The sequence below is a fragment of the Oryctolagus cuniculus genome, chromosome 3 (genome assembly GCF_964237555.1).
Source record: "Oryctolagus cuniculus chromosome 3, mOryCun1.1, whole genome shotgun sequence".
Taxonomy (NCBI): domain Eukaryota; kingdom Metazoa; phylum Chordata; class Mammalia; order Lagomorpha; family Leporidae; genus Oryctolagus; species Oryctolagus cuniculus.
Genome location: NC_091434.1, coordinates 795,524 through 823,062, shown reverse-complemented (window position 1 = coordinate 823,062; position 27,539 = coordinate 795,524). Strand labels below are relative to the sequence as shown.

Here is a 27,539-nt window from a genome sequence, read left to right as displayed (position 1 = left end):
CAGCAGAGGTGACCCCGACAGCAGAGGTGACCCCCACAGCAGGGGTGACCCTGAGAGCAGGGGTGACCCCGACAGCAGGGGTGACCCCAACAGCAGAGGTGACCCCGACAGCAGGGGTGACCCCCACAGCAGGGGTGACCCCCACAGCAGGGGTGACCCTGAGTGCTGACCATGGGCGGCGGCCGCCCCAGCTGCCCTCCGCAGCCACCAGGGAAAGCTGCTCACCTCGCACCACCGTCCGGCAGGGCGCCTGCCCGTCCTCAGCCCCGGAGCCTCACCGCCCCTGCCCGCTGCCGCTCTGGCCTGCTGCTCACATACGACGGAAGAGGCCAGGGCACTCCCACCACACACAGGGCTGGGGGACAGGTCACTCCTACTTCACACAGGGCTGGGGGACAGGTCACTCCCGCCGCACACGGGGCTGGGGGACAGGTCACTCCCGCCGCACACAGGGCTGGGGGACAGGACACTCCCACCACACACAGGGCTGGGGGACAGGACACTCCCACCACACACAGGGCTGGGGGACAGGACACTCCCACCACACACAGGGCTGGGGGACAGGATACTCCCACCACACACAGGGCTGGGGGAGAGGTCACTCCCACTGCACACAGGGCTGGGGGACAGGTCACTCCCACTGCACACAGGGCTGGGGGCACAGGTCACTCCCACCACACACAGGGCTGGGGGGACAGGTCACTCCCGCCGCACACGGGGCTGGGGGGACAGGACACTCCCACCACACACAGGGCTGGGGGACAGGACACTCCCACCACACACAGGGCTGGGGGACAGGACACTCCCGCCGCACACAGGGCTGGGGGACAGGACACTCCCACCACACACAGGGCTGGGGGACAGGACACTCCCACCACACACAGGGCTGGGGGACAGGACACTCCCGCCGCACACAGGGCTGGGGGGACAGGTCACTCCCGCCGCACACAGGGCTGGGGACAGGACACTCCCACCGCACACAGGGCTGGGGGACAGGACACTCCCACCACACACAGGGCTGGGGGAGAGGTCACTCCCGCTGCACACAGGGCTGGGGGAGAGGTCACTCCCACCACACACAGGGCTGGGGGGACAGGACACTCCCACCACACACAGGGCTGGGGGACAGGTCACTCCCACCACACACAGGGCTGGGGGACAGGACACTCCCACCACACACAGGGCTGGGGGACAGGACACTCCTGCCGCACACAGTGCTGGGGGAGAGGTCACTCCCACCACACACAGTGCTGGGGGACAGGTCACTCCCACCACACACAGGGCTGGGGGGACAGGACACTCCCACCACACACAGGGCTGGGGGGCAGCATTCCTGGACCTTAACGGGGTACCTCACGCGCGGGGTCCCAGCAGGGGTTGCTGAGGACAGGGGAGCCGCTGCCCCCAGGAGGGGCTGTCTGGACACACGGTGGGGGAACCCCTGCCCCCAGCTGGTGTCTGGTTTGTCCATCGCTGGAGCCTAGGACACATCCCAGGACATCAGGGCGCACGGAGACCTCTCGGTGAGCAGTGGGGGCTCAGCATGGGGTTGGGCTCGCGCCCGTGACTCTGGCCAGGGCCGGGGACACCGTCATCTCTGGGCGGGGATTGTGGGGAGGCGGGCAGGTGGGAGACGGAGTCCCTCCTCCTCCAGCAGGGGCAGGGAAGCCGGGCCACCGGACGCTGTCCCTTCTGCCTTTCCTCGTCACAGCGAAGCAGCAGTGGCTGGGAGAGCCGGGGGCGGGGGGTCGGCTGTGGGGGTGCCCCCCGAGGCCTCCTGCTGAGGGCAGTGGCAGGCCCACAGGGAGCAGAATCCTGGGTGGGGATCCCACGCACTCCAGGCTGTGCAGAGGGTGGTGCAGGCTGGACCAGGGCACACCGCCCTGCTGCCCCCGGTGGGCGGAGCTTGGACAGGAGCCAGCGGGCAGCAGAGTGGCCATTAGAGACCCAGGACCGCCCTTGCTTGTAGCAAGCCGGGAGCCAGGCCCCGGGTCAGCGGGCGGCCAACCCTTTCTAGAAAGGCAGGCGACAAACATGTCCCATGCCCTCGCCACTGGTCCTGGCCCTGCTGAGGTCCAGTGCACCCCAGTCCGTGGTCTGCCGAGCCCCGCGCCCCCGCTGCATCCGTCCCCAAGCACACGGGGCGGTCTCCTCCCGGATCCCGGGCTGCTCCCCTGAGCTGCATGTGGGGATCATGGACACGTGGCCAGGGTTCCTGCGGTGGGCAGACTCCTCTGGCTACCGCCTGCAGTGCCAGTGAGGGCACAGATTCGAGTTCCAGCTGCTCCGCTTCCGATCCAGCTCTCTGCTGTGGCCTGGGAAAGCAGTGGAAGATGGCCAGGTCCTTGGGCCCCTGAGCCCACGTGGGAGACCTGGAAGAAGCTCCTGGCTTCGGATCAGCTCAGCTCCGGCCATTGTGGCCATCTAGAGAGTGAACCAGCTAATGGAAGACCTCTCTCTCTCTCTCTCTCTCTCTCTCTCTGCCTTTCAAATAAATAAATAAATCTTAAAAAAAAAAAAAAAAAAAAAGGAGGGGTGAGGTAGCGGGCCGTGACCCTGCAGGCCCAGGTCTGGGGAGGAGGGGCCCAACTCTGGCCCCTGGGGCAGCTGCCCGAGAGCAGCACCGCGGGCAGCGGGTGGGATGCGCAGGAGGCTCTGGGGCCACGGTTCCGAGCCTGACCCTGGGCACGGCTTCCTCCTCTGCACAGGCTCCTCTCTCCTTGCTGGGGGTGGGGCCACAGCCAGGGGCGGGGCCACAGCCAGGGGTGGGGCCACAGTGGGGGGGGCACAGCCAGGGGCAGGGCCACGGGGCGGGGTACAGCCAGGGCAGGGCCACAGCCAGGGGTGGGGCCACAGTGGGGGGGCACAGCCAGGGGCAGGGCCGGGGAGAGTACAGCCAGGGGCAGGGCCACAGGGTGGGTACAGCCAGGGGTAGGACACGGGGGGGGGGGGTACAGCCAGGGCAGGGCCACAGCCAGGGGTGGGGCCACAGCCAGGGGTGGGGCCACAGTGGGGGGGCACAGCCAGGGGTGGGGCCACAGTGGGGGGGCACAGCCAGGGGTGGGGCCACAGCCAGGGGTGGGGCCACAGTGGGGGGGCACAGCCAGGGGTGGGGCCACAGTGGCGGGGGCACAGCCAGGGGCAGGACCACAGCTGGGGGCGGGGCCACAGCCAGGGCATGGGGGAGCGGGTTTCAGACTTGAGCCTCAGGACACTGCCGGGCAGGGGAGGGGCTCACAGTGGTCCAGGCTTGGGACCGCATTCTCTTTCCCAAAGGCCAGGCTGCTGTGGAGGGGGCAGGGGTCTCTGGGCCACGGGGTTGGTCCTGAGGGAAGCCAGATTCTAAGCCGTCAGTTCCCAGTGTCACTGGGAGTGGCCCAGCAGTGGCTGAAGGAGGGGCGAGGTGACAGCTTGACCTCTGAGGTCCCTTCTAAACACGAGGGAGGCCTAGGGTCAGAGCAGGGCCGAGGTCGGGCCCTGGAAATCAGGCCTAAGACGAGGGCTGGGCCTCTGGTCTCCGCTCAGGGCCCCTGGGGCGCCTCTGTGTCAGGCTGGGACAGTGAGGTCAGCAGTGTCCTGGGGTGACCACTGAGCTCATCCTCTGTAGGAGCCCCCACAGGTGCTCTGGGTGGGGGGGGAGGGGCACCTGGGGAGCGAGGCGGGGGCTGGGCTGGGCCTGGAGGAAGCTCCTGCCCAGGCTTTCTGGCCCAGAGCAGGGTGTGGGGCTGCAGGGCAGCAGGAGGCGGTGCCCACGGGGCCAGGCCCTGCGGCGCCCGCAACGTCACACACCAGGGGGCAGAGGAACAGGGAGCGTTTTTAGCGACGTCACCCGAGCTTCTTCCAGAACCAAACTCCAGTGAGCACGGCTCTTACAATCACACGCGGAGTCCCTGCTGGGCACCGCCTCACCAGCCCCTGCCCGGTCCTGAGCAAGGAGGCCCAAGCCTGGGACACTCGCTCCAGCCTTGTGTCGTGCAGCCACAGCCGGCCACAGCCTGGAGTTGTGGTCGGTCCCCACACCAGCCACGGGAGCCTCCTGCTCACAACTGTGGGCCGCCAGGCGACAGGAGCGTACGCATCCGTCCTCGAGTTTCTGGGCGTCAGGTGGCCAGAGACCCTGGGGTCCTTCACTGCACCAGGCCTGGGGAGAAGCCGTGCCATCACCCGGATCCTAACAGTGAGACCAAGAGAAAGGCCGAGCCCGTGAGCGCCACCCAGTGAGCACCGCACCTGAGAGGGTTGGCCGCTGAGGGGTCCCGAAGACCCAGCGGGACCACCCGGACGCCCGCTGGGGAGGCCAGTGCCCAGCAGAGCAGGCAGCAAGGGGGCTTTGTGCTATTGTGCACCCAGGGACAAGCTGTGAGGGGAGCCCGATATGTGGGGGGCAGCCAAGGGAGTGTGACCACGGGGCGTGGCCAGGAGCGATGCCGGGGCGCCCACCTGGAGGAAGGGGTGAGTAAGAGCAGCAGGCGGGCAGCGGGAATCACTGAAGGGACCACGAGGGCAGGGAGTGTTCACTCCCCCCCCCCCCGCCACGCACACAGCCCCGCAGGTGCCTGGAGCCGCATTCGGGGCCCCGGAGCAGGAAACACGCTCGGTCGGCTTCCTCCCAAAGGTCCTGGTCCCTCACCAGCCGTGCCACACCCTCTGCCGGGCCAGCCTGCTGCTTCCCTTCCCTGGACTGGCCCCCCAGGGTCACCACCTCCTGGCCGCGGACCTGGCCCTCGGGGTGCCCAGCCGCTGCTGCTGTGCCCTGTGGGGGCCCAGTTCTCTGCTGGGGCTCGGGGCAGCTCAGCAGCGGCCGACCCAGGGCTCTGGATGGGGCCAGCACGGGCGCCTAGGAGGGGCTCCCCAACGAGCACCCAACCCTCCCCCCACTCGCTCAGGACCCCGGCCATGGGCAGCCGCCGGGGATCAGGCTGGGGTGCAGCTGTCTCCGACCAGTCTCGGGCCTTCTACTCCGGGGCACAAGAGGCCAGCAGGTTCAGTGCTGTCCACAGCCCTCAAGGAGGTGTGGGGCCTCCAGGTGGGCTCAGTGTGGGGCGGGGGTGACGCCGGGCCCTGCCTTCAGTCTTCAGAGACTGGTTCTGTGCTCAGGGCCCGGCCTTCCCATCCCAAACCAGCCATCGGCCAGGACAGGAGGCAGCTGGGTGTGTGCCTGACTCCCCACCACGCTGCCCTGCCCACTCGCTAGCTGCCCCCTCCCAGGGGGCCCTGCCCTCCCACCCGACACACCCCTCCCCAGGCCTCCCCACCTCCCCGGAGGGGCAGCAGGGAGGAGGCTTGGGCTTCCCCCCCCCCACGCTCCCCCTCCCTGGCAACCTCTGCCCTGGAAACAGCTCGGTCCAGGGTGGCCCTCGGAGGCAGTGCTGGGGTCACCCTGGGGCAGTCACCGCATGTGCTCCCCACTCTCTGCACCCCTGCCGCTCCCTCGTGGGGTCACTGTGGGGCCTGCTGACGCCAGTGCAGCTGACCCCGAGGGCGGGTGGTGCTGCGGTGAGGACACAGGCCGGGTGCAGGGGGGATGCCCTGGCCCCGTGTGGCCGGCGCAGGTCGGGGAGGAGCAGGTGTCCTGGTGAGTCACGGAGCGTGGCTGCCAGCTTGGGGAGAGCAGGCACCCGGGGCAGGCGGGGGTTGGGGGGCGGGCGAGCTGGGCCTTGCTGTGTCCCACGCCCCGGGGGCGGGTCTCTGTGGGCGTGCACAGGGCGGAGGTGGTGCAGCTGCGCCTTTCCCACGGCTCCGGCGCCCCGGGCCTGCCACGAGTCACCCGGTGTCCGCGCGATGACGGGGCTGAACGTGTCCCTCTGCTTCTTCCTCGGCACCTGCGCCCTCTGCGAGACGGCCAGGAGGGCGTCCAAGGCCCTGCTCCCCGCGGGCGCCTACGCCTGCTTCGCCCGGGAGGCGGCGGGCGCAGCCCAGCTGGCGGCCTGCTGCCTGGAGCTGCGGGGGCTGGCGGAACTCGGGCCCTGGGCCGGGGGCTTCGGGCCTGACGTGCTGCTGACCCTGCTGTTCCTGCTGTTCCTGGTGCACGGGGCCACCCTGGACGGGGCCTCGGCCAACCCGGCCGTGGCCCTGCAGGAGCTCCTCATGGCCGAGGCGTCCCTGGCCAGCACGCTGCTGAAGCTGGCGGCCCAGGGGCTGGGCGTGCAGGCCGCCCACGCGCTGACGCTGCGCTGCTGGGCCTGGGAGCTCAGTGAGCTGCACCTGCTGCAGAGCCTCCTGGCCGGGCACTGCAGCTCCGCCCTGCACACGTCCGTGCCCCACGGCGCCCTGGTGGAGGCCGCTTGCGCCTTCGTCTTCCACCTGACCCTGCTGTGCCTGCGACGCAGCCTCCCCGCCTACAGGGTGCCCGCCCTGGCCCTGCTGGTCACCGTCGTGGCCTACACAGGTGAGCCCCCTTCCCTCCCGACGGGCCCCCTGGGAGCCCCAGCTGGCCAGGCGTCCACGAGCTTGCCGAGGCCAGGCGGCTCCCAGACCGGATGCCAGGCCACCCGGCTGTGCCTCTCCCCAGCGCCCAGCTGCTCCTGTTCTGCCTGGGGCCCGGGGAAGCTTCCCCAGGCTCTGGTGTGGGGGCCCTGTGACCTTGGCCACCACCCCTCCCCAGGTGACAAAGCCCCAGCCCCTTCTCACCCGGTTCTTGTCTTTCCCACTGGGCCCTCCAGCTGGTGAAGCTGAGCTCTCTGCCCCCACCCAGATACCCTGGGCTAGGCCCACCCTGCCCCCACCCAGAGACCCTGGGCCAGGCCCCCCTGCCCCCACCCAGAGACCCTGGGCCAGGCCCCCCTGCCCCCACCCAGGCTGACCCAGGTGCCCCAGGCTCTTCCCCCGAACAGGGGTGCTGGGTGTGGGCTAATCCCACAGGAGGGCTGCAGCCCAGGCCCCTCCCAGTCTCCACTCTCAGGACTGATGTCATTCAGGACCCTGCACCCTGCACCCAGCACCCAGCCCCAGATACTGAGCGCCAAGGCCATGGGAGGCCCACGTGGAGGTTGGGAGGGGATCAGGCTGCCTGGGCTCCTGCCTCGGCACAGGAGGACCCCAGGGCCAGTGGGCTGGCCTCACGGGGTGGGTCTGTGCACCCAGGTCTGCACCTGCCTGGGCCTGGCACTCTCCCTGCTTCTTAGCGGTGGCCCCGCTGTGCTGGGCTGAGGACACTGCCAGCTCTGTCCCCCATCCCCCTTTCCTGTGCTGGCCTCTCTGAGAGCCGCCTCCCTGCCCCCAGCTGTGGCAGACGTGGCCCCGGGTGAGACCCTGTCCCAGGCACTCCCTGGCTGTGGGTAGGTTTGGGGGGCCAGGGGCCACTGCAGGCGGGACCAGCCTCAGGACTGCCTGGCCTGTCCACAGCCGGGCCCTACACGTCTGCCTTCTTCAACCCTGCTCTGGCTGCCTCACTCACCTTCCACTGCGAAGGAAACAGCTTGCTGGAATACGCCCAGGTGTACTGGCTGGGCCCCCTGACAGGTGAGCGCAGGTGTACTGGCCGGGCCCCCCGACAGGTGAGCGCAGGTGTACTGGCCAGGCCCCCCCGACAGGTGAGCGCAGGTGTACTGGCTGGGCCCCCTGACAGGTGAGCACAGGTGTACTGGCTGGGCCCCCTGACAGGTGAGCACAGGTGTACTGGCCAGGCCCCCTGACAGTTGAGGGCAGATGTACTGGCCGGGCCCCCTGACAGGTGAGCGCAGGGACAGGGCCAGGCCCCCTGATGGGTGGCAGCAGGGACCGGGTTGGGCCCCCCATGGGTGAGCGCAGGGGCTGGGCCGGGCCCCCGCCAGGTGAGCACAGGTGTACTGGCTGGGCCCCCTGATGGGTGAGCACAGGTGTACTGGACAGGTGAGGGCAGGGACCAGGCTGGGCCCCCTGACAGGTGAGGGAAGGGACTGGGCTGGCCCTGGGGAGGGGCTGCGGGGGCAGCACACGTGAAGAGGCACTGCCTCCCTGGGGTCCAGGGTCACCCCGAGACCAGTGAGGGGCTGTGATTGGCCCCATCAGAAGGAGGTGGAGCCAGGGCCGCAGGTGGTGCTGGGGGAATATGCGGAGATGGTGCCTGCTGGGGGGCTCCCTGAGGGCCTCACCCCCCGGGCTGGAGCTGCTGAGGGTGGAGCCTCAGGGAAGAGGGACCCCAGTGGCACCAGGTCAGCTGTGGGGGCTGGGGCTGGGCTCTGGACTGGCTGTCCCTCCCGGATCAGCTGTGGGGACTGGGGTGGCTGTGTCTCCCGGCTCAGCTGTGGGGGCTGGGCTCTGTGCTGGCTGTCCCTCCTGGGTCAGCTGTGGGGGCTGGGCTCTGGGCTGGCTGTCCCTCCCGGATCAGCTGTGGGGACTGGGGTGGCTGTCCCTCCCGGGTCAGCTGTGGGGGCTGGGCTCTGTGCTGGCTGTCCCTCCTGGGTCAGCTGTGGGGGCTGGGCTCTGGGGTGGCTGTCCCTCCCGGGTCAGCTGTGGGGGCTGGGCTCTGTGCTGGCTGTCCCTCCCGGGTCAGCTGTGGGGGCTGGGCTCTGGGGTGGCTGTCCCTCCCGGGTCAGCTGTGGGGGCTGGGCTCTGTGCTGGCTGTCCCTCCCGGGTCAGCTGTGGGGGCTGGGCTCTGGGCTGGCTGTCCCTCTCCTGCCAGCCCCTGGCTTCCTCTCCGGAGCATCCTGGGTGCTTCTCCTTCACCCGAAGCCACCGTCTTCCGTCACGACTCAGGGGTTCCCTGTGGCACCCACCTTTTCCCAGGAGTGAGCCCTACCTCTCACCCGCTGCTCCAGCTCTGCCCCCCACCCTGTGTGGGTTCACAACATCTCTTGGGGGTGCACCTGACCCTGGCAGTGCACCCCAGTGCCCTTCCCGGAGACGAGGGGCCTTGATCCCACAGCCCTTGAAGGGCGTTCCGGCTGGCATCGGCGTCTGGGCTGAGATCTGTCCCCGAGCCCTGAGCACCCCCGTCCTGGGCCCCAGGGTGGACCCCAGAGTGGCTCCCTGGGCGCTTGTGTCACTGGACCCTGGAGGACCCACGTCCGGGAGGAGGGCTCGGCAGGCTCGGCTCCTCCTGCGGCTGGTGGCTGCTGGTCACCCTCGCTGCCCTGGACCCCTCCGCACACGGCTCCTCCTCTGCGTGTCCACGTGGACACCAGCCACCTGGGGCTTAGGGCCATGTCGGGCTAAAGCTTTTCTTTTTTTTTTTTTTTAAAGATTTATTTACTTATGTGACAGTGCGAGTAACAGAGAGAGGGAGACACAGAGAGGTCTTCCATCCGCTGGCTCACTCCCCAGAGGGCCGCAGCGGCCTTGGCTGGGCCAGGCCGCTGCCAGGAGCGTCGCCCAGGTCTCCCACGTGGGCACAGGGGCCCGAGCACTTGGGGCACCCTCCATGGCCTTCCCAGGACGTAAGCAGGGGGCTGGATTGGAAGTGGAGCCGCCAGGACTGGCCCCGGTGCCCATGTGGGATGGCAGTGTCACAGGCGGTGGCCTAACCCGCTGTGCCACGGCGCCGGCCCCATGGCCCCTTGCAGAACTCCTGTCCTGGTAAGGGGTCTCTGGACTCAGAGATGTCTGTGCCCTTCTCAGGGACGCTGAGCCCGGGGGACTCAGGATTCTCGGTTCCTGGGGTGTGGGCCGAACAGGGGTCCAGGCCTCGTCAGCCTCCCAGCTCAGAGCGCCCCCTGCAGGAGGCAGGCCACACAGGCTCCAGGCCTTGAGGGAGGAGCCCGGGCCGGGCCTGTACCCACCTCCCGAGGGGAGTGGCCTGCCAGGAGCTCCCCAGGGCCCCCGCAGGACCCCCTTCCTGGGTCCCCATCCCGGGGTCTGCACTCCCGGCTGACCTGGTCTCTTGCAGGCATGGTGCTGGCCGTCCTGCTGCACCAGGGCCGCCTCCCCCGCCTCTTCCAGACCAACCTGCTCTACAGGCAGAGGAGCAAGTACCGCAGCCCCAGAGTGAAGCCGGCCCCAAGCTCCGGAGACCTGGGCCGGGAGTGGGGGCGGGGCAGGGCGGGGCAGCCTGCCCTCCGCGCCCACTGAGCTGCGCGTCGGTGGAGGATGGAGTGGCCGAGGGCTGGGCCCTGGGACCTCTGGGAGCCCGGGCTGGGGAAGCTGGGCTCTGGCAATAAACCCTTGCTGTGACCCTGCCGTGACCTTGTGTGCAGCTCCCTCCTGCCTCTTGCTTACAGACTAAGACCCTACGTAGTTGCCAGCGTGTGGCTTCCAATGGTGAGCAGCTTGGGGGCAGTGGGGGTGCTCAGGAGCCCCCCAGGCAGCAGGAGTAAAGCCCACGAGAAACCCAAGCAGTGCGAGTGTCTCCCACACCACGTCCCTTCCTTGTTCACAAAAAAGCTGACGGACACAGAGCTGGTGCCTCACGCTGTCTCCACACACACGGCACGCACACACGTGTCCCCCGCACTCCCAACAGGCAAAGCCCACCCGGCGGGCGTGACCGCAGCGGGGACCCCAGGACTGGGAGCAAGAAACAGAACCAGCTCTGTTTATAGACGGCGTCACCGACAGCCCGGGGGACACCTACAAGATGCTTGGCACGGGGACAGCACAGCGGTGACCGTGGGCTGCATACGGCGAGAACCAGAGCTATGACACCGCGCCCCGGAGACTCACCACAGCCCCCAGGGAAGGGAGGGCGTGGGTGCAGCCAGCTCCCAGGGTCCCTTCTCCCAGGGCGCCCGGCAGAAGGCCCGAGGCGAGAAACCCGCAAGATACAACCCACGCCCAGGGCCGGCACGCGGCTGGCGGAGGCTCGCAACCCCCTGGGGGAGACCATTCTGTACCTCACCCCGGGGTGAGCGCCCAGGGGGCCCATGTGGGGAGCATGCACACCGGGGGAGGGGTTCTCTGTCGGCTGTGCAGGAGCAGGCCCGACCCCCACACGTGGCCAGGACCCCGCCACAGACAAGTGGAAAACCAGGGGAAGTGTTCGAGACGCTCACCGCGGACGGAAGGTGAGCCCCCAGCTCACTGAGAACTCCGGAGCTGTTTTGAGTGGCGCTGTGGCGCAGTGGGCTGAGCCGTCGCCCGCAGTGCCCGCATCCCATATGGGCGCCGGTTCGAGTCCCGGCTGCTCCTCTTCTGATCCAGCTCTCTGCTAATGTATCTGGAGACCCAGAAGAAGCTCCTGGCTCCTGGCTTCAGATCAGCCCAGCTCCGGCCATTGCGGCCATCTGGGGAGTGAACCAGCGGATGGAAGACCTCTCTCTCTGTCTCACTCTCTCTCTCCCCCCTCCTCTCTCTGTGGCTCTGTCTTTCCAATAATAAGTCTTTAAAAGTGCTTCAGAACCAGGGAAAAAGAGGACAGAAGCAGACAAGTCCTGTGGCCCAAACCACTCAAGGCGAGAGCAGCACAGACCGGAATGGCCCACGACACCAGTGCTGGCCCCAGGCTGCAGAGGCAGAGCCCAGGCCCACAGCTCCTTGGCCCAGCCAGCTGGAGTCGCGGGGAGCCTGGGTGGGCAGGGGTGGGCAGGGGTGAGCAGAGGCGGGCAGGGGAGGGCAGGGGCAGTCAGCCTGCCGAGACCCTGGCACCCTTTCCCCCGCCCCGTCCCTGCCCCTGCCCCGTGTCTTGTCCAGTGGCTCCTGCTCTCTTGCCCCCTCTGGTGTGTGTGCTTGGGACTGCAGGTTCTCTCTGGGGAGCCAGGGTCCCTGTCCACGGGACAGCACCAGCCCTGGGAGGCTGGAGAAGGCGGCAGCACGTGCCTGGGCGGAGCGTGGTGCCCACGGCTGCGGCAAGGAGCTCTTGGTGCCCAGTGCAGCCGCTCTGCGTGCTGGAGTGAGTGAGTGAGTGAAAAGGCCAAGTGGCAGAGGGACGGAGAGAGAACCAGTGCTCGCTCCACTGCTGCACCCCCAGAGCCCAGACGGCTTTTCCGAGTCCCTCCGATGGCCTTATTACCGTGTGATGCTCAGATGGAGAGCGAGGGGTGAGTCTGGGGGAAACAGCATCGGCAAAGCTCAGGGCCACACCCACATGCACCGAGCTCGGGAACGCTGTGACTGCCCTGGCTCAGCCCACGCGCTCCTGGGACCCGTGGAGACCACGGCAGAAGGTTCCAGAGGGCCAGGGAGTGGGAAGGCATCCCCTGTCGGTGCCCTTGTGGGTAGGCGTCCCATGGGCAGATGTCCCCTGCCATGGACGGGTGTCCCCCGCAGGCAGGCATCCCCACGATTGGGCGTCCTTGTGGGCAGGTGTCCACCCCGGTGGCAGGCGGGGCCCCACAGAAGGCACAAGGAGACCCACAGCGTGTGCTGCACGAGAGCCATGTTTATTTCGTCATTGGACAGAGTCTTAGGTGCACAGAACAGAACGGGGGTCTATAGCTAACACTCGGGGCGCGGCATGGGGTGCGGTCTGGGTGTGCACACGGCAACCACGTATGTACAAGGGGGGACGGGCGGGACGGGCTCGGGGACACACAGGCCCAGCAGGAGGGCGGGCACCTGTGACATCAGCTGCACTGGGGGTCCCTGGGGGCTGCTGTGGGGGCCAGGGGCCAGGACGACAGGACCCCTGGGTGTGTGCGTGTGGTTGGCCGGCTTTGGGCGACTCTAGGGCGAGGCCTGGAGTTGCCCACTCGGCCCGTGGAGCCCAGTGCTACCCTCTCGCCTCGCCAGGGGGGATGGCTGCCCACCCCGAACAAGGCTGCACCTGGTCGTGCGAGGAGGACCCCAGCCCCAGCCAGCCCCGCTCTCCTCAGGGGGCCCCAGGCCGGCCCCGGCCCAGTCCTCAGCTCTCTCAGCATGGAGGTCGGTGGGCCGGGCGGGCGCGGGGACGGCAGGTGTTCCGTTAGCTCCGGGCTGGGGGACTCGCACTCTGGCTCCCCCTCCCAGGTGCTCCAGGGCCGCGGGCACGGGTGGTGGAGGAGTCTCCCAGGCTCCCTCCCTCGGCGGGTGGCCTGCAGGCTGGCTGGCCTCAGACGCCCACGTGCTGGGCCCCGGGCCTGACTCAGGCTGGCAGACCTGAGTGGCCACGGTGGCCTGCACCCTGTCTCTGATGCCTGGGAGCCGCTGTGCTGGGAGCGGCTCGCTCCACCCGCGTCTCCTCCCCGCCGCTGGGCAGCCGTCCTATGCTCATCCACACTGCTCAGTCATCTCCACTCCCTGGGGCACCCAGACACCCCGCCCCCCACCCAGTGGACTCAGTCCAGGAGGCAGGGGCGCTCTGCCCCAGCCGCCACCTCCTCTCCCCTCCCCCAACACAAGCTCAGCCCCCTTCGAAGCCACCTGGACCCTGGCCTCATCTGGCTGACGGGTGCAGGTGGGTGCACCCACACAGCCTCAGTGCTGTGGACACCTCGGGCCACATCAGTGCCACGTGGGGACAGCCTGGATGGGAGGGGCTGTCTCAGAACCTCTGGCTCTTCCACGCTAGGTGGCAGGAGCACCCAGCCCTGGCGTGGACCCTCGAGGCCCTGAGGGTGGCTGGCTTCGGTGGCGGTGGCACGGAGGGTGTTCTGTGGCTTGGTTCTGCTCTTTCTCCTCAGCTGGGGTCCCGGGGGCCTGGGTGTGTGGAAATAGCCCTGGGGCAGAGGCAGGGGGCTCCCTGGAGGAGGAGGGCCCCCTTGCTGGCTGCCAGCCAAGGCTGCTCCTTGCATCTGGGGAGGCCAGGCCCCCGCACCCCTGGAGGGACCCTGGATTCCAGACCTGTCCCAGCTCTAAACCCTAACACAGGACTCCTGCAGGGCCACCGGGCCACCCGGGGACCCTGAACCTCTCCCTCCAGCCCCCAGCCAGCACATCCCCTGGGGCCCCGTGCCACCTGCCTCCCAGCCCGTCCCAGGGAGACCTGCTGGCCTTGCCCCAGAGGGACATCACAGGTGTTGCCCAGGTGATGGGGCGCCGGGTGACAGGTGGGCTCTGCCTCTTCTGCGTGGCTGGGAGCCCCACACGCCCCAGGGGGTGCCGACGACCAGGGGCCTGGTCCCGCCCAGTGCCCGCCCCCGCCCGCCTCTGTGCGTCCCCGAGGGGTGAGGGGTGCATGGGGACACAAGGCTCTTACACGGCTACATGGGGCCTCCGAAATAAATACTTATAAATAGAACTCGATTTCTGGGCGGACTCGGTGTCACTAAGGTGGATTAATTATGTCTGTCTATGCTTAAAAAAATACCAGAGCGCAGCGACCCCGCCCTACCCTGCCCTGCTGGTGGGGAGGGGGCGGGCGGCGACCACAGGACAGACAGGGAGAGGGCGGGGAGCGGCCTTGATGGCCGTGGGACAGCCGCCACTCAGACCCTCATCTGTGCAGACCTCCTCCGGGACAGCTTGGACCTGCGGGGTCAGCAGGGAGGGAGGCGTCAGGGCTTTGCCCACCTCACCCCACCCCCACCCCAGGCCACCTGACTCTGCTGCCGCTCCCCTTCCCTCCCAGGGGGAGGGCCTGGGAGGAGCCTCGGCCCCTTCTCCTCCTCCTCCCTCCTCCTCCTTCCTCCTCCTCCCTCCTCCTTCTCCCTCCTCTTCCTCTATGGTCCTCCCTCCCCCACCCCTCCTTCCTCCCTCCTCCTCCTCCTCTATGGTCCTCCCTCCCCTCCCCTCCCCTGCCCCTTCCGCCGTACCGGATGGTCCCGGCCAGCAGGGGGTTGAAGGCATACAGCCAGTCGTGCATGTCCTTGTCGCTGTTGGCCTGCAGCAGGATGCCACGGTGCTCGGTGCACACGGCGAATGTGTTGGGCGTCTGTGGGGAGAGGCCTGGTGAGCGGGGGAGGGGCCTCTCTGTGGGGGGAGGGGCGGCAGGGGAGCCCTTGGGGTGAGGAAGTGGGAAGGAGACAGCAGAGCCTGATCCTGCGTGGACCGAGGGACCACGGCCGCCCTCACCCCGCACAGGGTCCTGACGCCCTTCTAGAAGCCTCCGTGGTCAGCACCCCTGCCCCAGGACTGCCCCCCAACAACGTGCCCAGCAGGCCCCCTCCGGCGCCTTCTCCACGCCTCTGCCCAACATGTGGGGGCACGGGTGGCAGGCTGGGTTCCACGTCCACCCCACAGGGGCTCCACCCCCTGCAGGGACGCCCTGGCCACCCCCAGCCGGCTCTCCCCAGCCAGCCTGAAGGAGCCGGGACGCCTGCAGGGCTCACGGCCCGGCCTCAGGAGTCCCCAGGAGGAGGGCAGGGCCCAGGGCCATCCCACGGGAGAACGTCCAAGCCCGTCGGGCCCCCGCGGCGGCCGGGCGCACCTTGAGCATGGCCTGCTGGTCCTCGCTGTACTCCACCTGGGCGGTGGCCAGGTTCAGCAGGAACCTCTCCACGGCGTCCTTGTCGCTGTTGTACATGTAGGCGTAGGGGCGCCGGACCACCACGAACCGCTTGGCCCAGCCGGCCGTGTGCGGCTCCAGGAAGTGCAGGTACCCCTTCTTGGAGACGATCGGGCTGCCGGGAGGGGACACTGCTGGCTCGGGCCCTCCTGGGCAGCCACGGGGCTGCTCCCGTGCAGCCCCGGAGCCGGGCCCTCCCTGCCCCTGACTCTCCCGGGGCCCCACACACCTGACTCGGATCTCCTGGATGTCAGGGACCAGCAGGCGCTGCGGCTCCTTGTCGGCCTCCGGGGCCCGGGCGGGCGAGGGGAGCTTCCTGGCGTCGGCCTCTGGTCCGGGCTCGGGCTCTGGGCTGGCTGGCCGGGAGCAGGGCTGTGGGGTCCTGGAGGGCGGAGGGAAGCTGTTGCCTCCCGCCAGGGGCTCCTGGCGTCTGGGCCGCGCCCCCCCGGGGGTGCTGGGGGCAGCCTTCGGGATCTGCCTGGCCATGCCCGGGCGGCTGTGCATGTCCTGGGATCCACGCTGGGATCGCAGTGACTGGGGGCCTGGCCGCGCCCCAGGCCTGGCAGCCTCTGAGGTCTGTCTTGCGATCTTTCTGTTCCACTGAGGGTTTAGACACTGACCGACCCAGCACAAGCTGTCCGTCGGCTGCCCGAGTCGAGGTGGGGCGCAGGTGCACCTGTAGGAGGGGCCGCAGACCCCACGGCACCAGGCCCCGCTGAACCCACGTGGCCATCCTCAGACCCGGCCTCTTGCCCCCGGGCATGGCCACTGTCCCCCGTGGACTCCAGGCTCCGGAAGCCTCTGCGGGAACCAGGCGCTCTCTCACCTCAGGTCGGCAGCACCGTACCGCCCTTCAACCAGGGAGGGGCAGGTGGAGGAGGGGGTGAGCGTGGCGGCCCCCAGGGGGGACATGGATGGGTCTCGCAGCAGGGTGACGGACATCTCCGAGAGCTGTGGAGGGCAGAGACCTCTTGCAGGGGCCAGGGAGGGGGCGGTCTCTGGCCCCCCCCAGGCCGTGCCCGTCCGCCCTCTCCTAGCCCCTGCACCCTGGCCTGTCCTTCCCAGGGCACTTGGGAGGGGGCTGATTCACCTCCCCCAGGAAGGGTGGGCACAGCTGGGCGGGGCAGAGGTGGGAGCCCCCGCCTGGCTCCGCAGGACCTGGGCGGGGCTGAGCCAGCACGGAGGCGGCTGGAGGAGGGCCAGGCCGCACAGGCGAGGGCCGGGAGAGCGTGGGAGGCCCGCCCGGCTCAGGCCCCGCCCCCCACGGCCTCCCGGGGAGCTGCGCGCGCCCACCTTGCTCTCGCTGGCGCTGATGCAAACGTGGCTGTGGGTGTACTCTCTGTTGAACGTGTGCGTGAGGAGGCGCAAGCACTGCGGAGCACAGCAGGTCAGGGGTCAGGAAGCTGCTCTGGATCGGGGTGCTGAGACCCCCGGCAGCACCGGCAGTCACGAGAGGGCGCCCCCGGGGAGGCCGTGGGAGGCCGGGCGGGGGTGCTGGGCCGGCAGGCTCGGGGACTGCACGGACCCCCGCGGCTCCCAGCTCCTGGTGGCTCTGACCGGAGTCAGCCGGACCAGGCTGGGCTGCCGGCAGCACCGGGGAAAGTGGGCGGGCCCGTGACCTGCCTTAACTGCCAGCTCCCGCTGCCTCTCGCTGGGGGCCTCCAGGGGCGAGAGCGGGGAGGAGGCGCCCGAGGAGCCGCAGGACCCCGAGTCCTCGCTGGAGCCCGGGGACAGCACGTCGGGGCCGGGCCGCTGGGCGGTCTCCAGCTTCTCCCGCAGCAACAGGTAGTGTCTGGTCTTCTCCACCTGCGCAGGAGGCACGGAGGGAGGGGGCCTTGCTGAGCCTCCGGCCCCCGGGAAGGTCAGCAGCCCGGCGCTCGGAGTGAGAGGAGTGGACAGACCCGCGGTCCCGCCCAGCGCCTCCCTCCCGGCCGCCACGTGGGCAGGTGCACGTGTGTGTCCGTGCTGCTCTGCAGGGCTGCCAGCGAGGCAAAGGGCCAGGTGGGCTCGGGCCCCCCGCTTCACTGCCCAGGTCCACGCCTCGGCCCCTGGGCTTGGCCTCCCGCACCCCTCCCAGGCTCCTGTCCCTGTCGCCGCCTCCCGCAGCCCCCCGGGAATGGGAAATGATCTCTGCTGCTTTGTCCTGTGCCCTGGAGCCCCTGCTGGGCAGTTTGAGGGCCGCTGGCCCCACCCTGGGGCAGCCTCCGACGCCCCACCCCCACCCCCACTGCTGGGCACCGGGCTCTGGGCTGCCTCTTTCGCTCTGTGGACAGGTCATGGGGACATGGTCACGAGGCTGTGGCTGCTTGTCCAGGGCCCAGCCCCCAGACTCCTCAGGGTCGCCTCCTGCGGCCCCCAGACTCCTCAGGGTCACCTCCTGCGGCCCCCAGACCCCGCAGGGTCACCTCCTGCAGCCCCCAGACCCCAGGGCCTCACCTCCTACAGCCCCCAGACCCCGCAGGGTCACCTCCTGCGGCCCCCAGACCCCGCAGGGTCACCTCCTGCAGCCCCCAGACCCCAGGGCCTCACCTCCTGCAGGAGGCTCAGCTTCTCCAGCTCCCACTGATGGTCCAAGATGAGGCTGTCACTCCGGGGCCTCCAGCCGGCCAGGTTCTCCTCACCACGGACGTAGGCCACAGACGTGTCCAGCACCCGCCGGCGCCGCCGCTGCATCCCTGGACAGAGGAAGGAGGCGCCGGCCCCACCCACGGCCATCAGAAACCCCCTCCCCTCTGAAAATCGGCTTCCCCAGGCCCCGAGCTCAGCCTGGGGCCGCAAGGCCTCGCTGGCCTTGTCTGCAGGAAGCGACACAGCCTGTGTCCCGCGGGCCAGGCCTGGCTGTGACTCTCACCCCCCGGGGTCCTCTGTGCACGGCGCCCCCTCCCCAGGGCAAGTCGGGGTGGGGGAGGAGCAGCCCGGCCCAGGGCACGGGGCGGACACCTACCTGGGCTGCCCGCGTCGGCCACGCGGCACAGGCTGAGCTCATACACGCCCGTCACACGGTTGCTGCAGGGACAGAGGGGGGGACACACCGGCGGGGCTCAAGTCCCGCTGCACGCCGGGGCCGGGGGCCTGGCACAGGGGAGGGGTGGCGGGGTGCCCACCCCCACCCAGGCCCGGGCTCACCTCTCGGAGGCCCGCAGGCTCCCGCTGCCGAACAGGCTGCGGATGGAGCGCGAGGCGGGCAGCTTGGCGTCGCGGGAGTAGAACACCATGCAGAAGTCCTTGGTGATCACCGCCGGCTGCGTGCAGTTCTCCATCTGCGGGGGCGGGGCGGGGCTTCGGTGAGCGCCCGCGGGCCCCCCTGCCCTGCAGAGCCCGGGGCCTCCCCCGGGACTCCAGGCGTGGCTGCCTGGGTGGGGGCTGCGGGGTCTCCCTCCAGTGTGGCACATGGCCCAGGCCCCCTGAGAACCAGACTGGACCCCGCTCCGTGCCAGCTTCAGCCGCAAAATGCATGGAGGACGCCCCCGGCAGGCTCATGTTTTCCCGGAGTGCCAGGCCGGCTGCTGGCCCTGGCTGAGGGCCCCGGGCCCCAGGCGGAGCTCCCCAGGTCTTGGCTGACCTCAGCAGTCAACGGTGAGGCGGCACAGGCCCAGGCTGTCCCTGGGGGATCTGGTCTCCGGGGAGGGGCGCCTGCCACAGGCCTAGCCGCAGGCACCTGCTCCCCTCCCCACTCCCTGTGCTTCCACGGCCTGTGTCCAGCTGAGCCCCACACTGGAGGCACCAGAGCAGGGAGGTGGGGGTGTGTGCTTCTGGTTTGGCACTGCCTGGAACACAGATGCAATGTCTGGTGGTACAGCAGCCACCTTGCAACCCCCGAGGATGAATCCACCAAGGATACTGGAATGGGTCAGCTGTGAGTGCTGCCACTGCAGACAGCACAGTGTGCAGCGAGCACTGGGCGTGGTCTGGGGTGAGCACTGGGCGTGGTCTCTGGGGTGAGCACTGGGCATGGTCTGGGGTTGGCACTGGGCGTGGTCTGGAGTGAGCACTGGGCATGGTCTCTGGGGTCAGCACTGGGCGTGGTCTCTGGGGTGAGCACTGGGCGTGGTCTGGGGTGAGCACTGGGCATGGTCTGGGGTGAGCACTGGGCATGGTCTGGGGTGAGCACTGGGCGTGGTCTGGGGTTGGCACTGGGTGTGGTCTGGGGTGAGCACTGGGTGTGGTCTGGGGTGAGCACTGGGCGTGGTCTGGGGTGAGCATTGGGTGTGGTCTTGGGTTGGCACTGGGCGTGGTCTGGGGTTGGCACTGGGCGTGGCCTCTTGCCTCGATGTAGGCGGACAGCGTCATGTAGATCTTCTCGCGGTAGGGGGTGACGCGGTTCAGCAGCAGGGAGTTGTGCATGGAGCTGTCCCACGCGGCCTCGAACTGGTAGAAGGTCCTGGGAGGAAGCAGAGGGGAGGGAAAGACAGCGTCGTGGGCGGCTCGCAGCTGGGAAGGGGACATGCAGACGGGTGGACGGACAGACGGACGACGGGGGCGGCTGCAGGGATGGCCAGGGAGCCGGGGTGGCGGTGACAGGGGGACCGGGCTGAGCTGGGCCCCGCACCGCCCCAGGCCACGCCCCAAAGGCTCCCCAAAAGGAGGGATGGGGGAGGGGGCACACAAGGGGCGGGGAGGATGGAGGACGAGGCACGGGGGGGCCCCACCTGGCCTCAGCCCGAGTCAGGAGGCTCCACGGCCACTCCCTGCCCGGCCCACCAAAGGCCGCCACCGCCACCCAGGTGCACGGAGGGGAGGATGCTTGGCGTGGAAGCCGGGCGGCCGCCACAGCACGGCTACTGCCCTGCCGCGGGCCCCGGAGCGGCCTCTCCTCTGACCCTGAGCCAGATGCATAAGGAGCCCGTGAGCCAGCGGCCACAGCCCTCCCCAGGCAGCCAGGGCTGCCCCTGGAGGCCAGCACTTCCCACGGACCGTGGGGCCGGCTCGCTGGGGTGGGGGGTGGCGGCTGCCCTGCTCCGGCCAGGGTCTCTGTCCTGTGTTGGCTTCACCTTCCAACCCCGGCCTTAGGCTGCGGGCTTGCTTGGGGACATCTGCCCAGTCCACAAAGCGGCAGCTCCGAGACCTCAGGCCGCGCGGCTCGGCCACCCAGGCCACGCGCCCGATTTCCGGCCAAGCATCCTCAGGGGACAGCTGAGCTCATCCACACCAACAGCCGGGCACAACACGGCCCCAACACGGCCCGGTGCCCGGGGAGCCAGGCTGCGCTGGGGCTCAGGCGGTGCCACGCCGTGCCCTCCCCCGCACGGCACGGTCAGGGACGTGGGACAGAGCACAGGGAGGGGGCAGGACCACTGCCGGCCACACGTCATCGAGGAGGACCCTGGGCAACCGGGAGAGGGCGGAGAGCAGGCAGACGTGGGGCGGGGGGCACTCGGGCTGCGGGGACAGACCAAGCAGGGGCGGGGGAGGGGAGGCAGTACCTAGTGTCACTTCCGAACGACAAGCTAGGGGTGAGGCGGTGGGCAGGACACACGCACACACAGAAGAAACGGAGACGTCAGAACCAGCCGCCCGGGCGCTGAGTGCGTGCCGGCCCCGCCTCCCCAGCCACGCCTTCCCAGGTCTGCTCCCAGGGGACGGGGGCGGGGCACAAATGCCTGGGGCGTCACCTGCTTGCTGTGTGACTGGCGGTGCGGCCCCTACCTCACACAGACGCCCTGCAGGTGCGACGTGCTGGTGGGCGAGGGACACGAGAGCGGCCCATGGCGCCACCGCCGTCATCCCATCCTCCCAGGTCTTTCCTGCCCCGCTGGGCCCCCTCTGTCCACCTTACTGCACCGTCCTGAAGCGCCCTGCTGGCCCTGTTCCCCCACCCCAGTGCTCCCCACGCATGGACACCGTGCACCCCGCCCGGCCCCCAGCCCCCAGCCCCTGGATCGGCCAGCGAGCCCCAGCCTGCTCCTCAGGACACTGACCCCAGGCCTGTGCCAGCAGCCTTCCCAGCAGCCAGGGAGGGGGCCCAAGGGCCCGGCTCCCGCCCTGCTGGCCGGAGTCCTGCAGTGGAGAGGCGTGGCCCCAAGACCAGGGTGTCCGGGCCCACATCCTGGCCCCGACTGGTCGGCTCAGCCACGTAGGGCCGAGCAGCCAATCTTGGGACAGAGGCTGCCCTCGGCAGGAGCCCAGCTGTGGGACCCCCAGGGCTTATGGCTGCCACACGTGAGGACCCTCACGGGGAACTCCAAACACTCGCTTGAAAAGTTGTGTGCCCTGCGACACTCTTCCCCTCCCACACCCCAATTCCAGACAGGCAGGCCATGGGCTCCGCCCACAAAGGCCGCAGGGCCAGGGCAGGTGGACCTGTGGAACGGGGACCCCAGGCTCACCCTGCAGACGCCATGGCTGAGCCAGCACAAGGCCCGTCCTGCCCAGGGAGCACCTGGGGTGGGACACGTGGTCACCCTGCAGGGGCTGGGAGCAGGCAGGGACAGATGACAGCCCAGTGACTCCATCCTGGCCCTTCCTGTCCCGGCCATTGTGGGCAAACACGGAGCAGGACAGTGCCCCGAGGTGAAGGCCTGGCCGGGTCTGACACCCGAGCACCGAGCTCAGGTGCCGCTGGGAAGCCCCTCTGCCAGCCGGGGGGTGGGGTCCCAGCAGGGGGAGGAACCTGCAGCGGCGCCATCCCAGCTCTGAGCACAGGGCGTGCGGCAGCGCAAACTCAGGGACCCTGCTCACGCGCACAGAGGCCACCTGGGCACAGCCGCGCAGCCTGGAGTCCTTGGGCCAGAAGGGACCAGAGAACAGGGGAGCCCCAGCATCTCTGGGGACCAAAGTGGACCTGCAGGCACCGGCCAAGCCACGGCGACCAGGGAGCCTCCCACCGCCTGCCTGAGCACCGGTCAGCAAGGCCTCCTCCTGCTCCTCGAAGGCCCCTCCTGCCTGACGGAGCCCCTCTCCCTCAGGAGCCCGGATCCCGGCCTGGGGACAGTCACAGATCAAGGCAGAGGAGGGGAGACCCAGGCCGACAGGTGGGGAGGTGGCTGGAGGCAGAGGCACCATGCGGGGTCTCCAGGCCCAGGAACTAGGATGGCAGGTGTCCGGAGAGCTGTCCTTGTCCCCCTGCCAGACAGGGGCTGCAGCCCACCCGGGGCCATGCCCAGCCCTCTCTTCCTGGCCTGCAGCTCCGCTGTGCCCCCAACACGGCCCCGCCTGTGGGAGTCGTCAGTGGGCCTGGATCCCATGCAGGGCCAGCCTGGCCCCATCTTGCTGTGTCCCCAAGGCCAGGATTGGTCAGCCTCTGCCGTGGAGGTGAGGGGCCAGCACACTCTCGGGCAGCTCCAAGCTCCTCAGTGAGTGAGCGAGTGTCGGGGCCCAGCCCGGAAGGGGAAACCGAGGCACGGGGTCTCAACACGATCCTGCCCCAGCGCTTCCTGGGGAGGCTGGAGGAGCACCAGGGACAGACGCGATCTTTGGGGAAACACGTGGGGTGGGTGAGGGTCCTCAGGCCTCAGCGCCCCTCGGCCTCCTGGCCAACACCTCAGGGAGGAACCTGCGCCGTGCCAGCTCGGGGCAGGTGACCCCTGGCCCGGCAGCAGCCTCTGGGACCCCAGCTAAGACACAAGAGCGCTTCACAAACATGGCTGGGGCCGTGGGCTCCCCTCCCCTGGCGGTCCCATGCGGCTGTGGGTGGGGCAGGGACCCCTGCAGGACCCGGCACAGCCCCTGGGACCTTGACTGCGGGTGCAGAAGCCGCACTGCTCGTGAGTGGTGCTGAGTGGGCTGCCAGGCCCTGTGCCTAGAGCCCTCGGGTGCCACCTCGTCTGACCCCATGGCATTCGGGGCCAGGACCCGCTACTGTCACACCCTGGGGTGGGGGGAGGCAAGTCCCCATGGGTCTGCCCCCCCACACACACAATGCCCACGTTCTTGCCGCCAGCCCAGCCGCACGACCCAGGGTCCCCCCTCTGCTTGTCTGCAGAACCACCCCCACGGGTGGGTCCCTGCCCACTGGCGTCCGATCTCGGGGCTGTGAGGGCCGTCCTCTGCTCCCGCCCAGGCCCTGGTCTCCAAGGCCTCTGCCTGTGGCACAAGCCCAGGGCCGCTGCCAACCAGGCAGTGCCGAGCTTGCCCCTCTGCCCCTGGTTTACTGGCTGTACCTAGAACCTTCCTGGGGGTGCCTGGGGCAGCCCGAGGGTCCCCCTCAAGCACACAAAGCTACAGAACCCGAACGCTGGGCAAACAACCTTGAACGAGACACGGGCCACTCCCACGTGAGAGCTTGCCAATACGCATGGAAGCTTCCACACGCCCGGAATACGGCCCCCAAACCAGGTGCCCTCCGGGGCATGAGCCGTGCAGCCAACTCCACAGGTCACCGCAGGCCCATGGAAACCTCCAGGCACTGGCGCAGCCGCGCGCCGGCCGTCACCCTGCCTCCTCGAGGGAGCCCGCCCGCCGACTGCGCAGGCAGGGAAGTCCCTGTGCCCCCTCCTTGGGTGTGGGCACCAGCAAAGCTGGCCCCTGCTCGCGGGCCACAGTCCACAGGGAGGGCCGCACAGTTGCTGGCCAGCAGCAGCTTGGGGCCACCACCTGTGCATCTTCACAGATGGGCTGCCGCCTGCCCCGTGGGGCCCCTCGGCCACAGCTGCCCGTCCCGGTCACCACAGCCAACACGTGACGCGAGCGTGGCCCCCGGGCCCACCTGCCGAGGAGGGGCCCGCACCTCGCGCCTCCCGGTCACGCAGCTGTAGGCTGACCTTGGTGCCGGAAGGTTCTCACCAGTTCAGAATTGGCCCCCAGCCTGACCGCCACGAAGCACTGGCCGCCACCCTCCCGGGCCTGGCGTGACGGCCCGGGAGCTCTCAGTGGGCCAAGTGCAGCCCCCAGCCTCACTGACCCCATCCCACTCGAGAAAGTGGGACAGTCTCTCCTGCTCAGACCCAGCGCCCGCCGTGGGTTTAAACCTGGGGTCCAGGGACTCACTGGCCACTTCCCAAAGGGAGGCCGTGGCTGGAGGGGCAGGGCTGGGCTCCACCCAGGCGCGTGCCTGCGGGAGGGGAGTGCCCGCTCCACGTCCTGCCTGTCCCCCCCTGCCCCCCGTCCCTGTGCTCTTGGCTCTGCCCGCCACGGGGCCTGCAGGGGAGGGGAGAGCTGGTGGGAGGAGCTGGGACAGCCCAGGGCAGCCTGGCAGCGGCCTGCATGCGGGAGACGCCTGCGCCCAGGGCAGCCGAGGTGGGCGAGGCGCTGGCGGGAGAAGCGGGGTGGGGGCAGCCAGCGTCTAGGGGGCCGGGAGGCTACACAGCAGCCAAGAGTGGGGGCAGAGGAGACAGCCAGGATGGTGGGGGGAGCAAAGAAGGAAAAAGGACCCCAAGAGCAGCTTGGGAAATAAAAATAGAGGAGACGGGGAGGGGAGCGGGACCGGGGAGCCCACAAGCTGCAGAACTTTCCAGGGCGGGGCGGGGCGGGGCAGCTGGGGGGAGGCTGAGATGAAGCTGAGGGCACACGAGATACCTAGGGAGGTCCCAATCAAGAAACTGCCTGCAAGACACAAACGAGCACACGTTAGAGTTGGAGCCGGGCAGCGGGCAGCAGGGCCTGGGAGAGGGAGAGGGAGAGGGAGAGGGAGAGGGAGAGGGAGAGGGAGAGGCCGCGGGGCAGCGGGGGCAGTGCGGAGCGGCGGGGGGGCCAACACCGACCCTTGGAGCCGGGCAGCGGGGTCTGGGAGAGGGAGAGGCCGCGGGGCAGCGGAGGCAGGGCGGAGTGGCGCGGGGCAAACACCGACCCTTGGAGCCGGGCAGCGGGGTCTGGGAGAGGGAGAGGCCGTGGGGCAGCGGGGGCAGTGCGGAGTGGCGCGGGGCAAACACCGACCCTTGGAGCCGGGCAGCAGGGCCTGGGAGAGGGAGAGGCCGCGGGGCAGCGGGGGCAGTGCGGGGTGGGGGAGCAATGCCGGTTCTCAGAGCTGGGCAGTGGGGCCTGGGAGAGGGGGAGGCCATGGGGCAGCGGGGGCAGGGTGGAGTGGCGCGGGGCCAACACCGACCCTTGGAGCCGGGCAGCGGGGTCTGGGAGAGGGAGAGGCCGTGGGGCAGCGGGGGCAGGGTGGAGTGGCGGGGGGCAAACACCGACCCTTGGAGCCGGGCAGCGGGGTCTGGGAGAGGGAGAGGCCACGGGGCAGCGGGGGCAGTGCGGGGTGGGGGAGCAATGCCGGTTCTCAGAGCTGGGCAGTGGGGCCTGGGAGAGGGGGAGGCCATGGGGCAGAGGGGCAGTGCGGGGGGAGCCAACGCTGACCCTCAGAGCTGGGCAGGCTGCACAGCTGGCCTGGGAGAGGGCGAGGCTGCGGCCCTGGACAAGCGGGGCAGCTGACACAGCACGGGGCTCTGGGCCTCAGCATCTGTGTGCAGCAGGAGGACTCTGGGGGTTGGCCGTAGGCGGGGGAGGGTCCCTGGGAGTCTGGGCCAGGCCAGGGTGGCACCAGCTGGGCGAAGCACAGGCCACAGCAGCCAGGCCAGATCCCCCTACCCCTACGTCCTCCTGCTGCCCCAGGGAGCTGAAGGCCATGAGGTGGCCTCTAGGAATGGGAGGAGCTGCCGGCCGCTACGTCACCTCCCCCTCACCCCTCTCCCCGCCTTGTCCAGCAGGTGGGCTATGCAGACCCCACAAGCACAGCCGTCAGTGCAGGGGACGGCAGGGGAGGAGGGCCTGGGAGACACCCACTGACTGCACCCCTCCTCGTTGCCCTGAGGAGTTGTGGGGGGCGGTGGGAGGGTCAGAGGTCACAGCCAAGCAGTCAGGGCCCAGGCCCCACAGTGCCACAGCATGGCCGACAGGCCCTTCTCTCTACCGTGGGCGACGCCAGGCTGCGTCTTCCAGGCCACGGGGAGTCCTCAGGTCCCACCCACTCCACACCTGCCAGGCGAGCCCCTGCCTGCACGTCATGCTGCCACCTCTGTGTGACAGCCTCCCCCCTGCCCGGCACCCCCAGCCCCATGGGACCTCCCAGCAGGTCCCGCCTCGGCCCCCACGGTGGAATGGAGCTGCCAACCTAGAAGCCAGGATGGGGGACGCCCCCTGCCCAGGACTCCCTTCTGCAGGGCAGCGCCCGGGAGCCGTGGACACAGCCCCAGCCCCGGCTCGCCGCGCAGGGCTGGACCAGGCCGAGCCTTCAGGGGTCCTGGAGCCTGGGAAAGCAGTGTCGCAGACCCCTGCCTCCGGCACGACGGCTCTCACCCGCCCCGGACACACGCGACTGGGGGCCGCACAGGCTGTGGGGACCTTGGAGGGAGCCTGGAGATGGGTGCACCTGCCAGCCGCCGGCCTGGGGCACCCCCCATCCCGGCTGACCACCAGGCAGTGCAGCCCGGCCCTGGACACCGCCAGAGGCCAGACACTGGCTGCAGCAGTGTGTCCCTGGAAGCAGCGGCCTGGGCCACGCACGGCCCCACTGTCGCCTGCTCATCCTCCCAGGGGGACGGGGTGACGGGCACGTGAGGGCGCTCCCAGACAGGGAGCTGGGGGGCTTGGGGGCCAGGTAACAGAGGCAGTGGATGGCGCTGGCCCAGGCCCTGTCCCCGGGCTGTCGCCCTGGGGGACTCACCGGTCATCCTGAGCCGGCTGGATGTACCCAGAGGAGAGGATGTTGAGAGACAGGATGTTGGGGTCGATCAGAGACTCGTCAGTTTCTGGAGTGTTCCGGATGCGACCTGCAGGGACGGCGACGTCACTGCCCCGGCTGGACAGGGCCCACAGGGCGCCCGCTGCCCCTGCCCCTGCCCCTGGAGGCCTTCCTCCCTGCAGGCTGGAGCTGTAACAGACGCCCTGCCAGCTGCCCCACCTGGGACAGGAAGGCCTGGCCCCAGCCACCAGGGGAGGTGGTTTCTCTTTTTATGCTCAGAAACACAGCTGGGCTGGGGGCATTTCCAGCAGAGCCCCCGCCCAGCAGGAGTGCCCCTAACAACCCCTCTGCTCACCCAGAGGACACACGTGGCGCACAGCAACCCCAGGCCCCACCCCTTTGAAAGACCCCTTCCCACAACCCCGCCATCCCAGAGTTCTGCGGGTGGGCACAGGGCTGGGCTGTGGACAGTGGGCTCGGAGTCTGGGGGAGCAGGAGAGGGTCCAGGGGCCCCCGGTCAGCACAGGAGGCAGAGCCGGCCCCTTAACTGGACCCCCAAACCTCTACCCCACCCCAACTCCTGTCTGTACTTCCAGGGAGGGGGCTTGGGGGGAGGAAGGGGCACGGGGCCACGCTGGGGATGGACAGCAATGCAAGGGGCCCCAGGCAGAGGGATGCCCGGGCCCTTCCCTGTCTGGAGAGGCCGGTAGAACAGCCTGGCAGGACACCGCTGTCCCCAGTGTGACCAGGAGTGCACGGGCTGTGGCCCTGTCA

The 27,539-nt window shown here is 69.5% G+C and overlaps 2 protein-coding genes across 22 annotated transcripts in view; one reads left to right on the top strand and one right to left on the bottom strand.

The window, feature by feature from the left end:
* Positions 1 to 5,710: 5,710 nt before the first annotated feature.
* LOC103347324 (aquaporin-12) lies at positions 5,711 to 10,095 on the top strand. 2 transcript variants are annotated; one of them, XM_051839332.2, is made up of 3 exons: positions 5,711 to 6,388; positions 7,345 to 7,461; positions 9,806 to 10,095. In XM_051839332.2, exons 1-3 carry the CDS (start codon positions 5,782 to 5,784, stop codon positions 9,985 to 9,987), a joined length of 906 nt encoding a protein of 301 aa, XP_051695292.1. In that variant the 5' UTR covers positions 5,711 to 5,781; the 3' UTR covers positions 9,988 to 10,095. The 2 variants fall into 2 exon arrangements, with proteins under 2 accessions (XP_051695292.1, XP_051695293.1); XM_051839333.2 differs by having other exon boundaries at positions 7,345 to 7,496.
* Positions 10,096 to 12,212: 2,117 nt separating this feature from the next.
* Positions 12,213 to 27,539, bottom strand: part of KIF1A (kinesin family member 1A) — a 66,410-nt gene continuing 51,083 nt past the window's right edge. For 9 of the 20 annotated variants that reach the window (XM_051839311.2, XM_070071459.1, XM_051839320.2 and 6 more), the window contains 13 exons: positions 26,748 to 26,853; positions 24,668 to 24,694; positions 19,481 to 19,595; positions 18,341 to 18,474; positions 18,159 to 18,220; positions 17,744 to 17,889; positions 16,838 to 17,020; positions 16,508 to 16,585; positions 16,041 to 16,165; positions 15,444 to 15,596; positions 15,137 to 15,329; positions 14,523 to 14,641; positions 12,213 to 14,238 (listed from right to left, as the gene is read on the bottom strand). In XM_051839311.2, the coding sequence (XP_051695271.1) occupies positions 14,196 to 14,238; positions 14,523 to 14,641; positions 15,137 to 15,329; positions 15,444 to 15,596; positions 16,041 to 16,165; positions 16,508 to 16,585; positions 16,838 to 17,020; positions 17,744 to 17,889; positions 18,159 to 18,220; positions 18,341 to 18,474; positions 19,481 to 19,595; positions 24,668 to 24,694; positions 26,748 to 26,853 (1,484 nt within the window). In that variant the 3' untranslated portion in view covers positions 12,213 to 14,195. Of the gene's footprint in view, positions 14,239 to 14,522; positions 14,642 to 15,136; positions 15,330 to 15,443; positions 15,597 to 16,040; positions 16,166 to 16,507; positions 16,586 to 16,837; positions 17,021 to 17,743; positions 17,890 to 18,158; positions 18,221 to 18,340; positions 18,475 to 19,480; positions 19,596 to 20,637; positions 20,662 to 24,667; positions 24,695 to 26,747; positions 26,854 to 27,539 lie in introns of all 20 variants that reach the window. The other 11 variants (XM_051839313.2, XM_070071464.1, XM_051839322.2 and 8 more) reach the window with 2 other exon arrangements.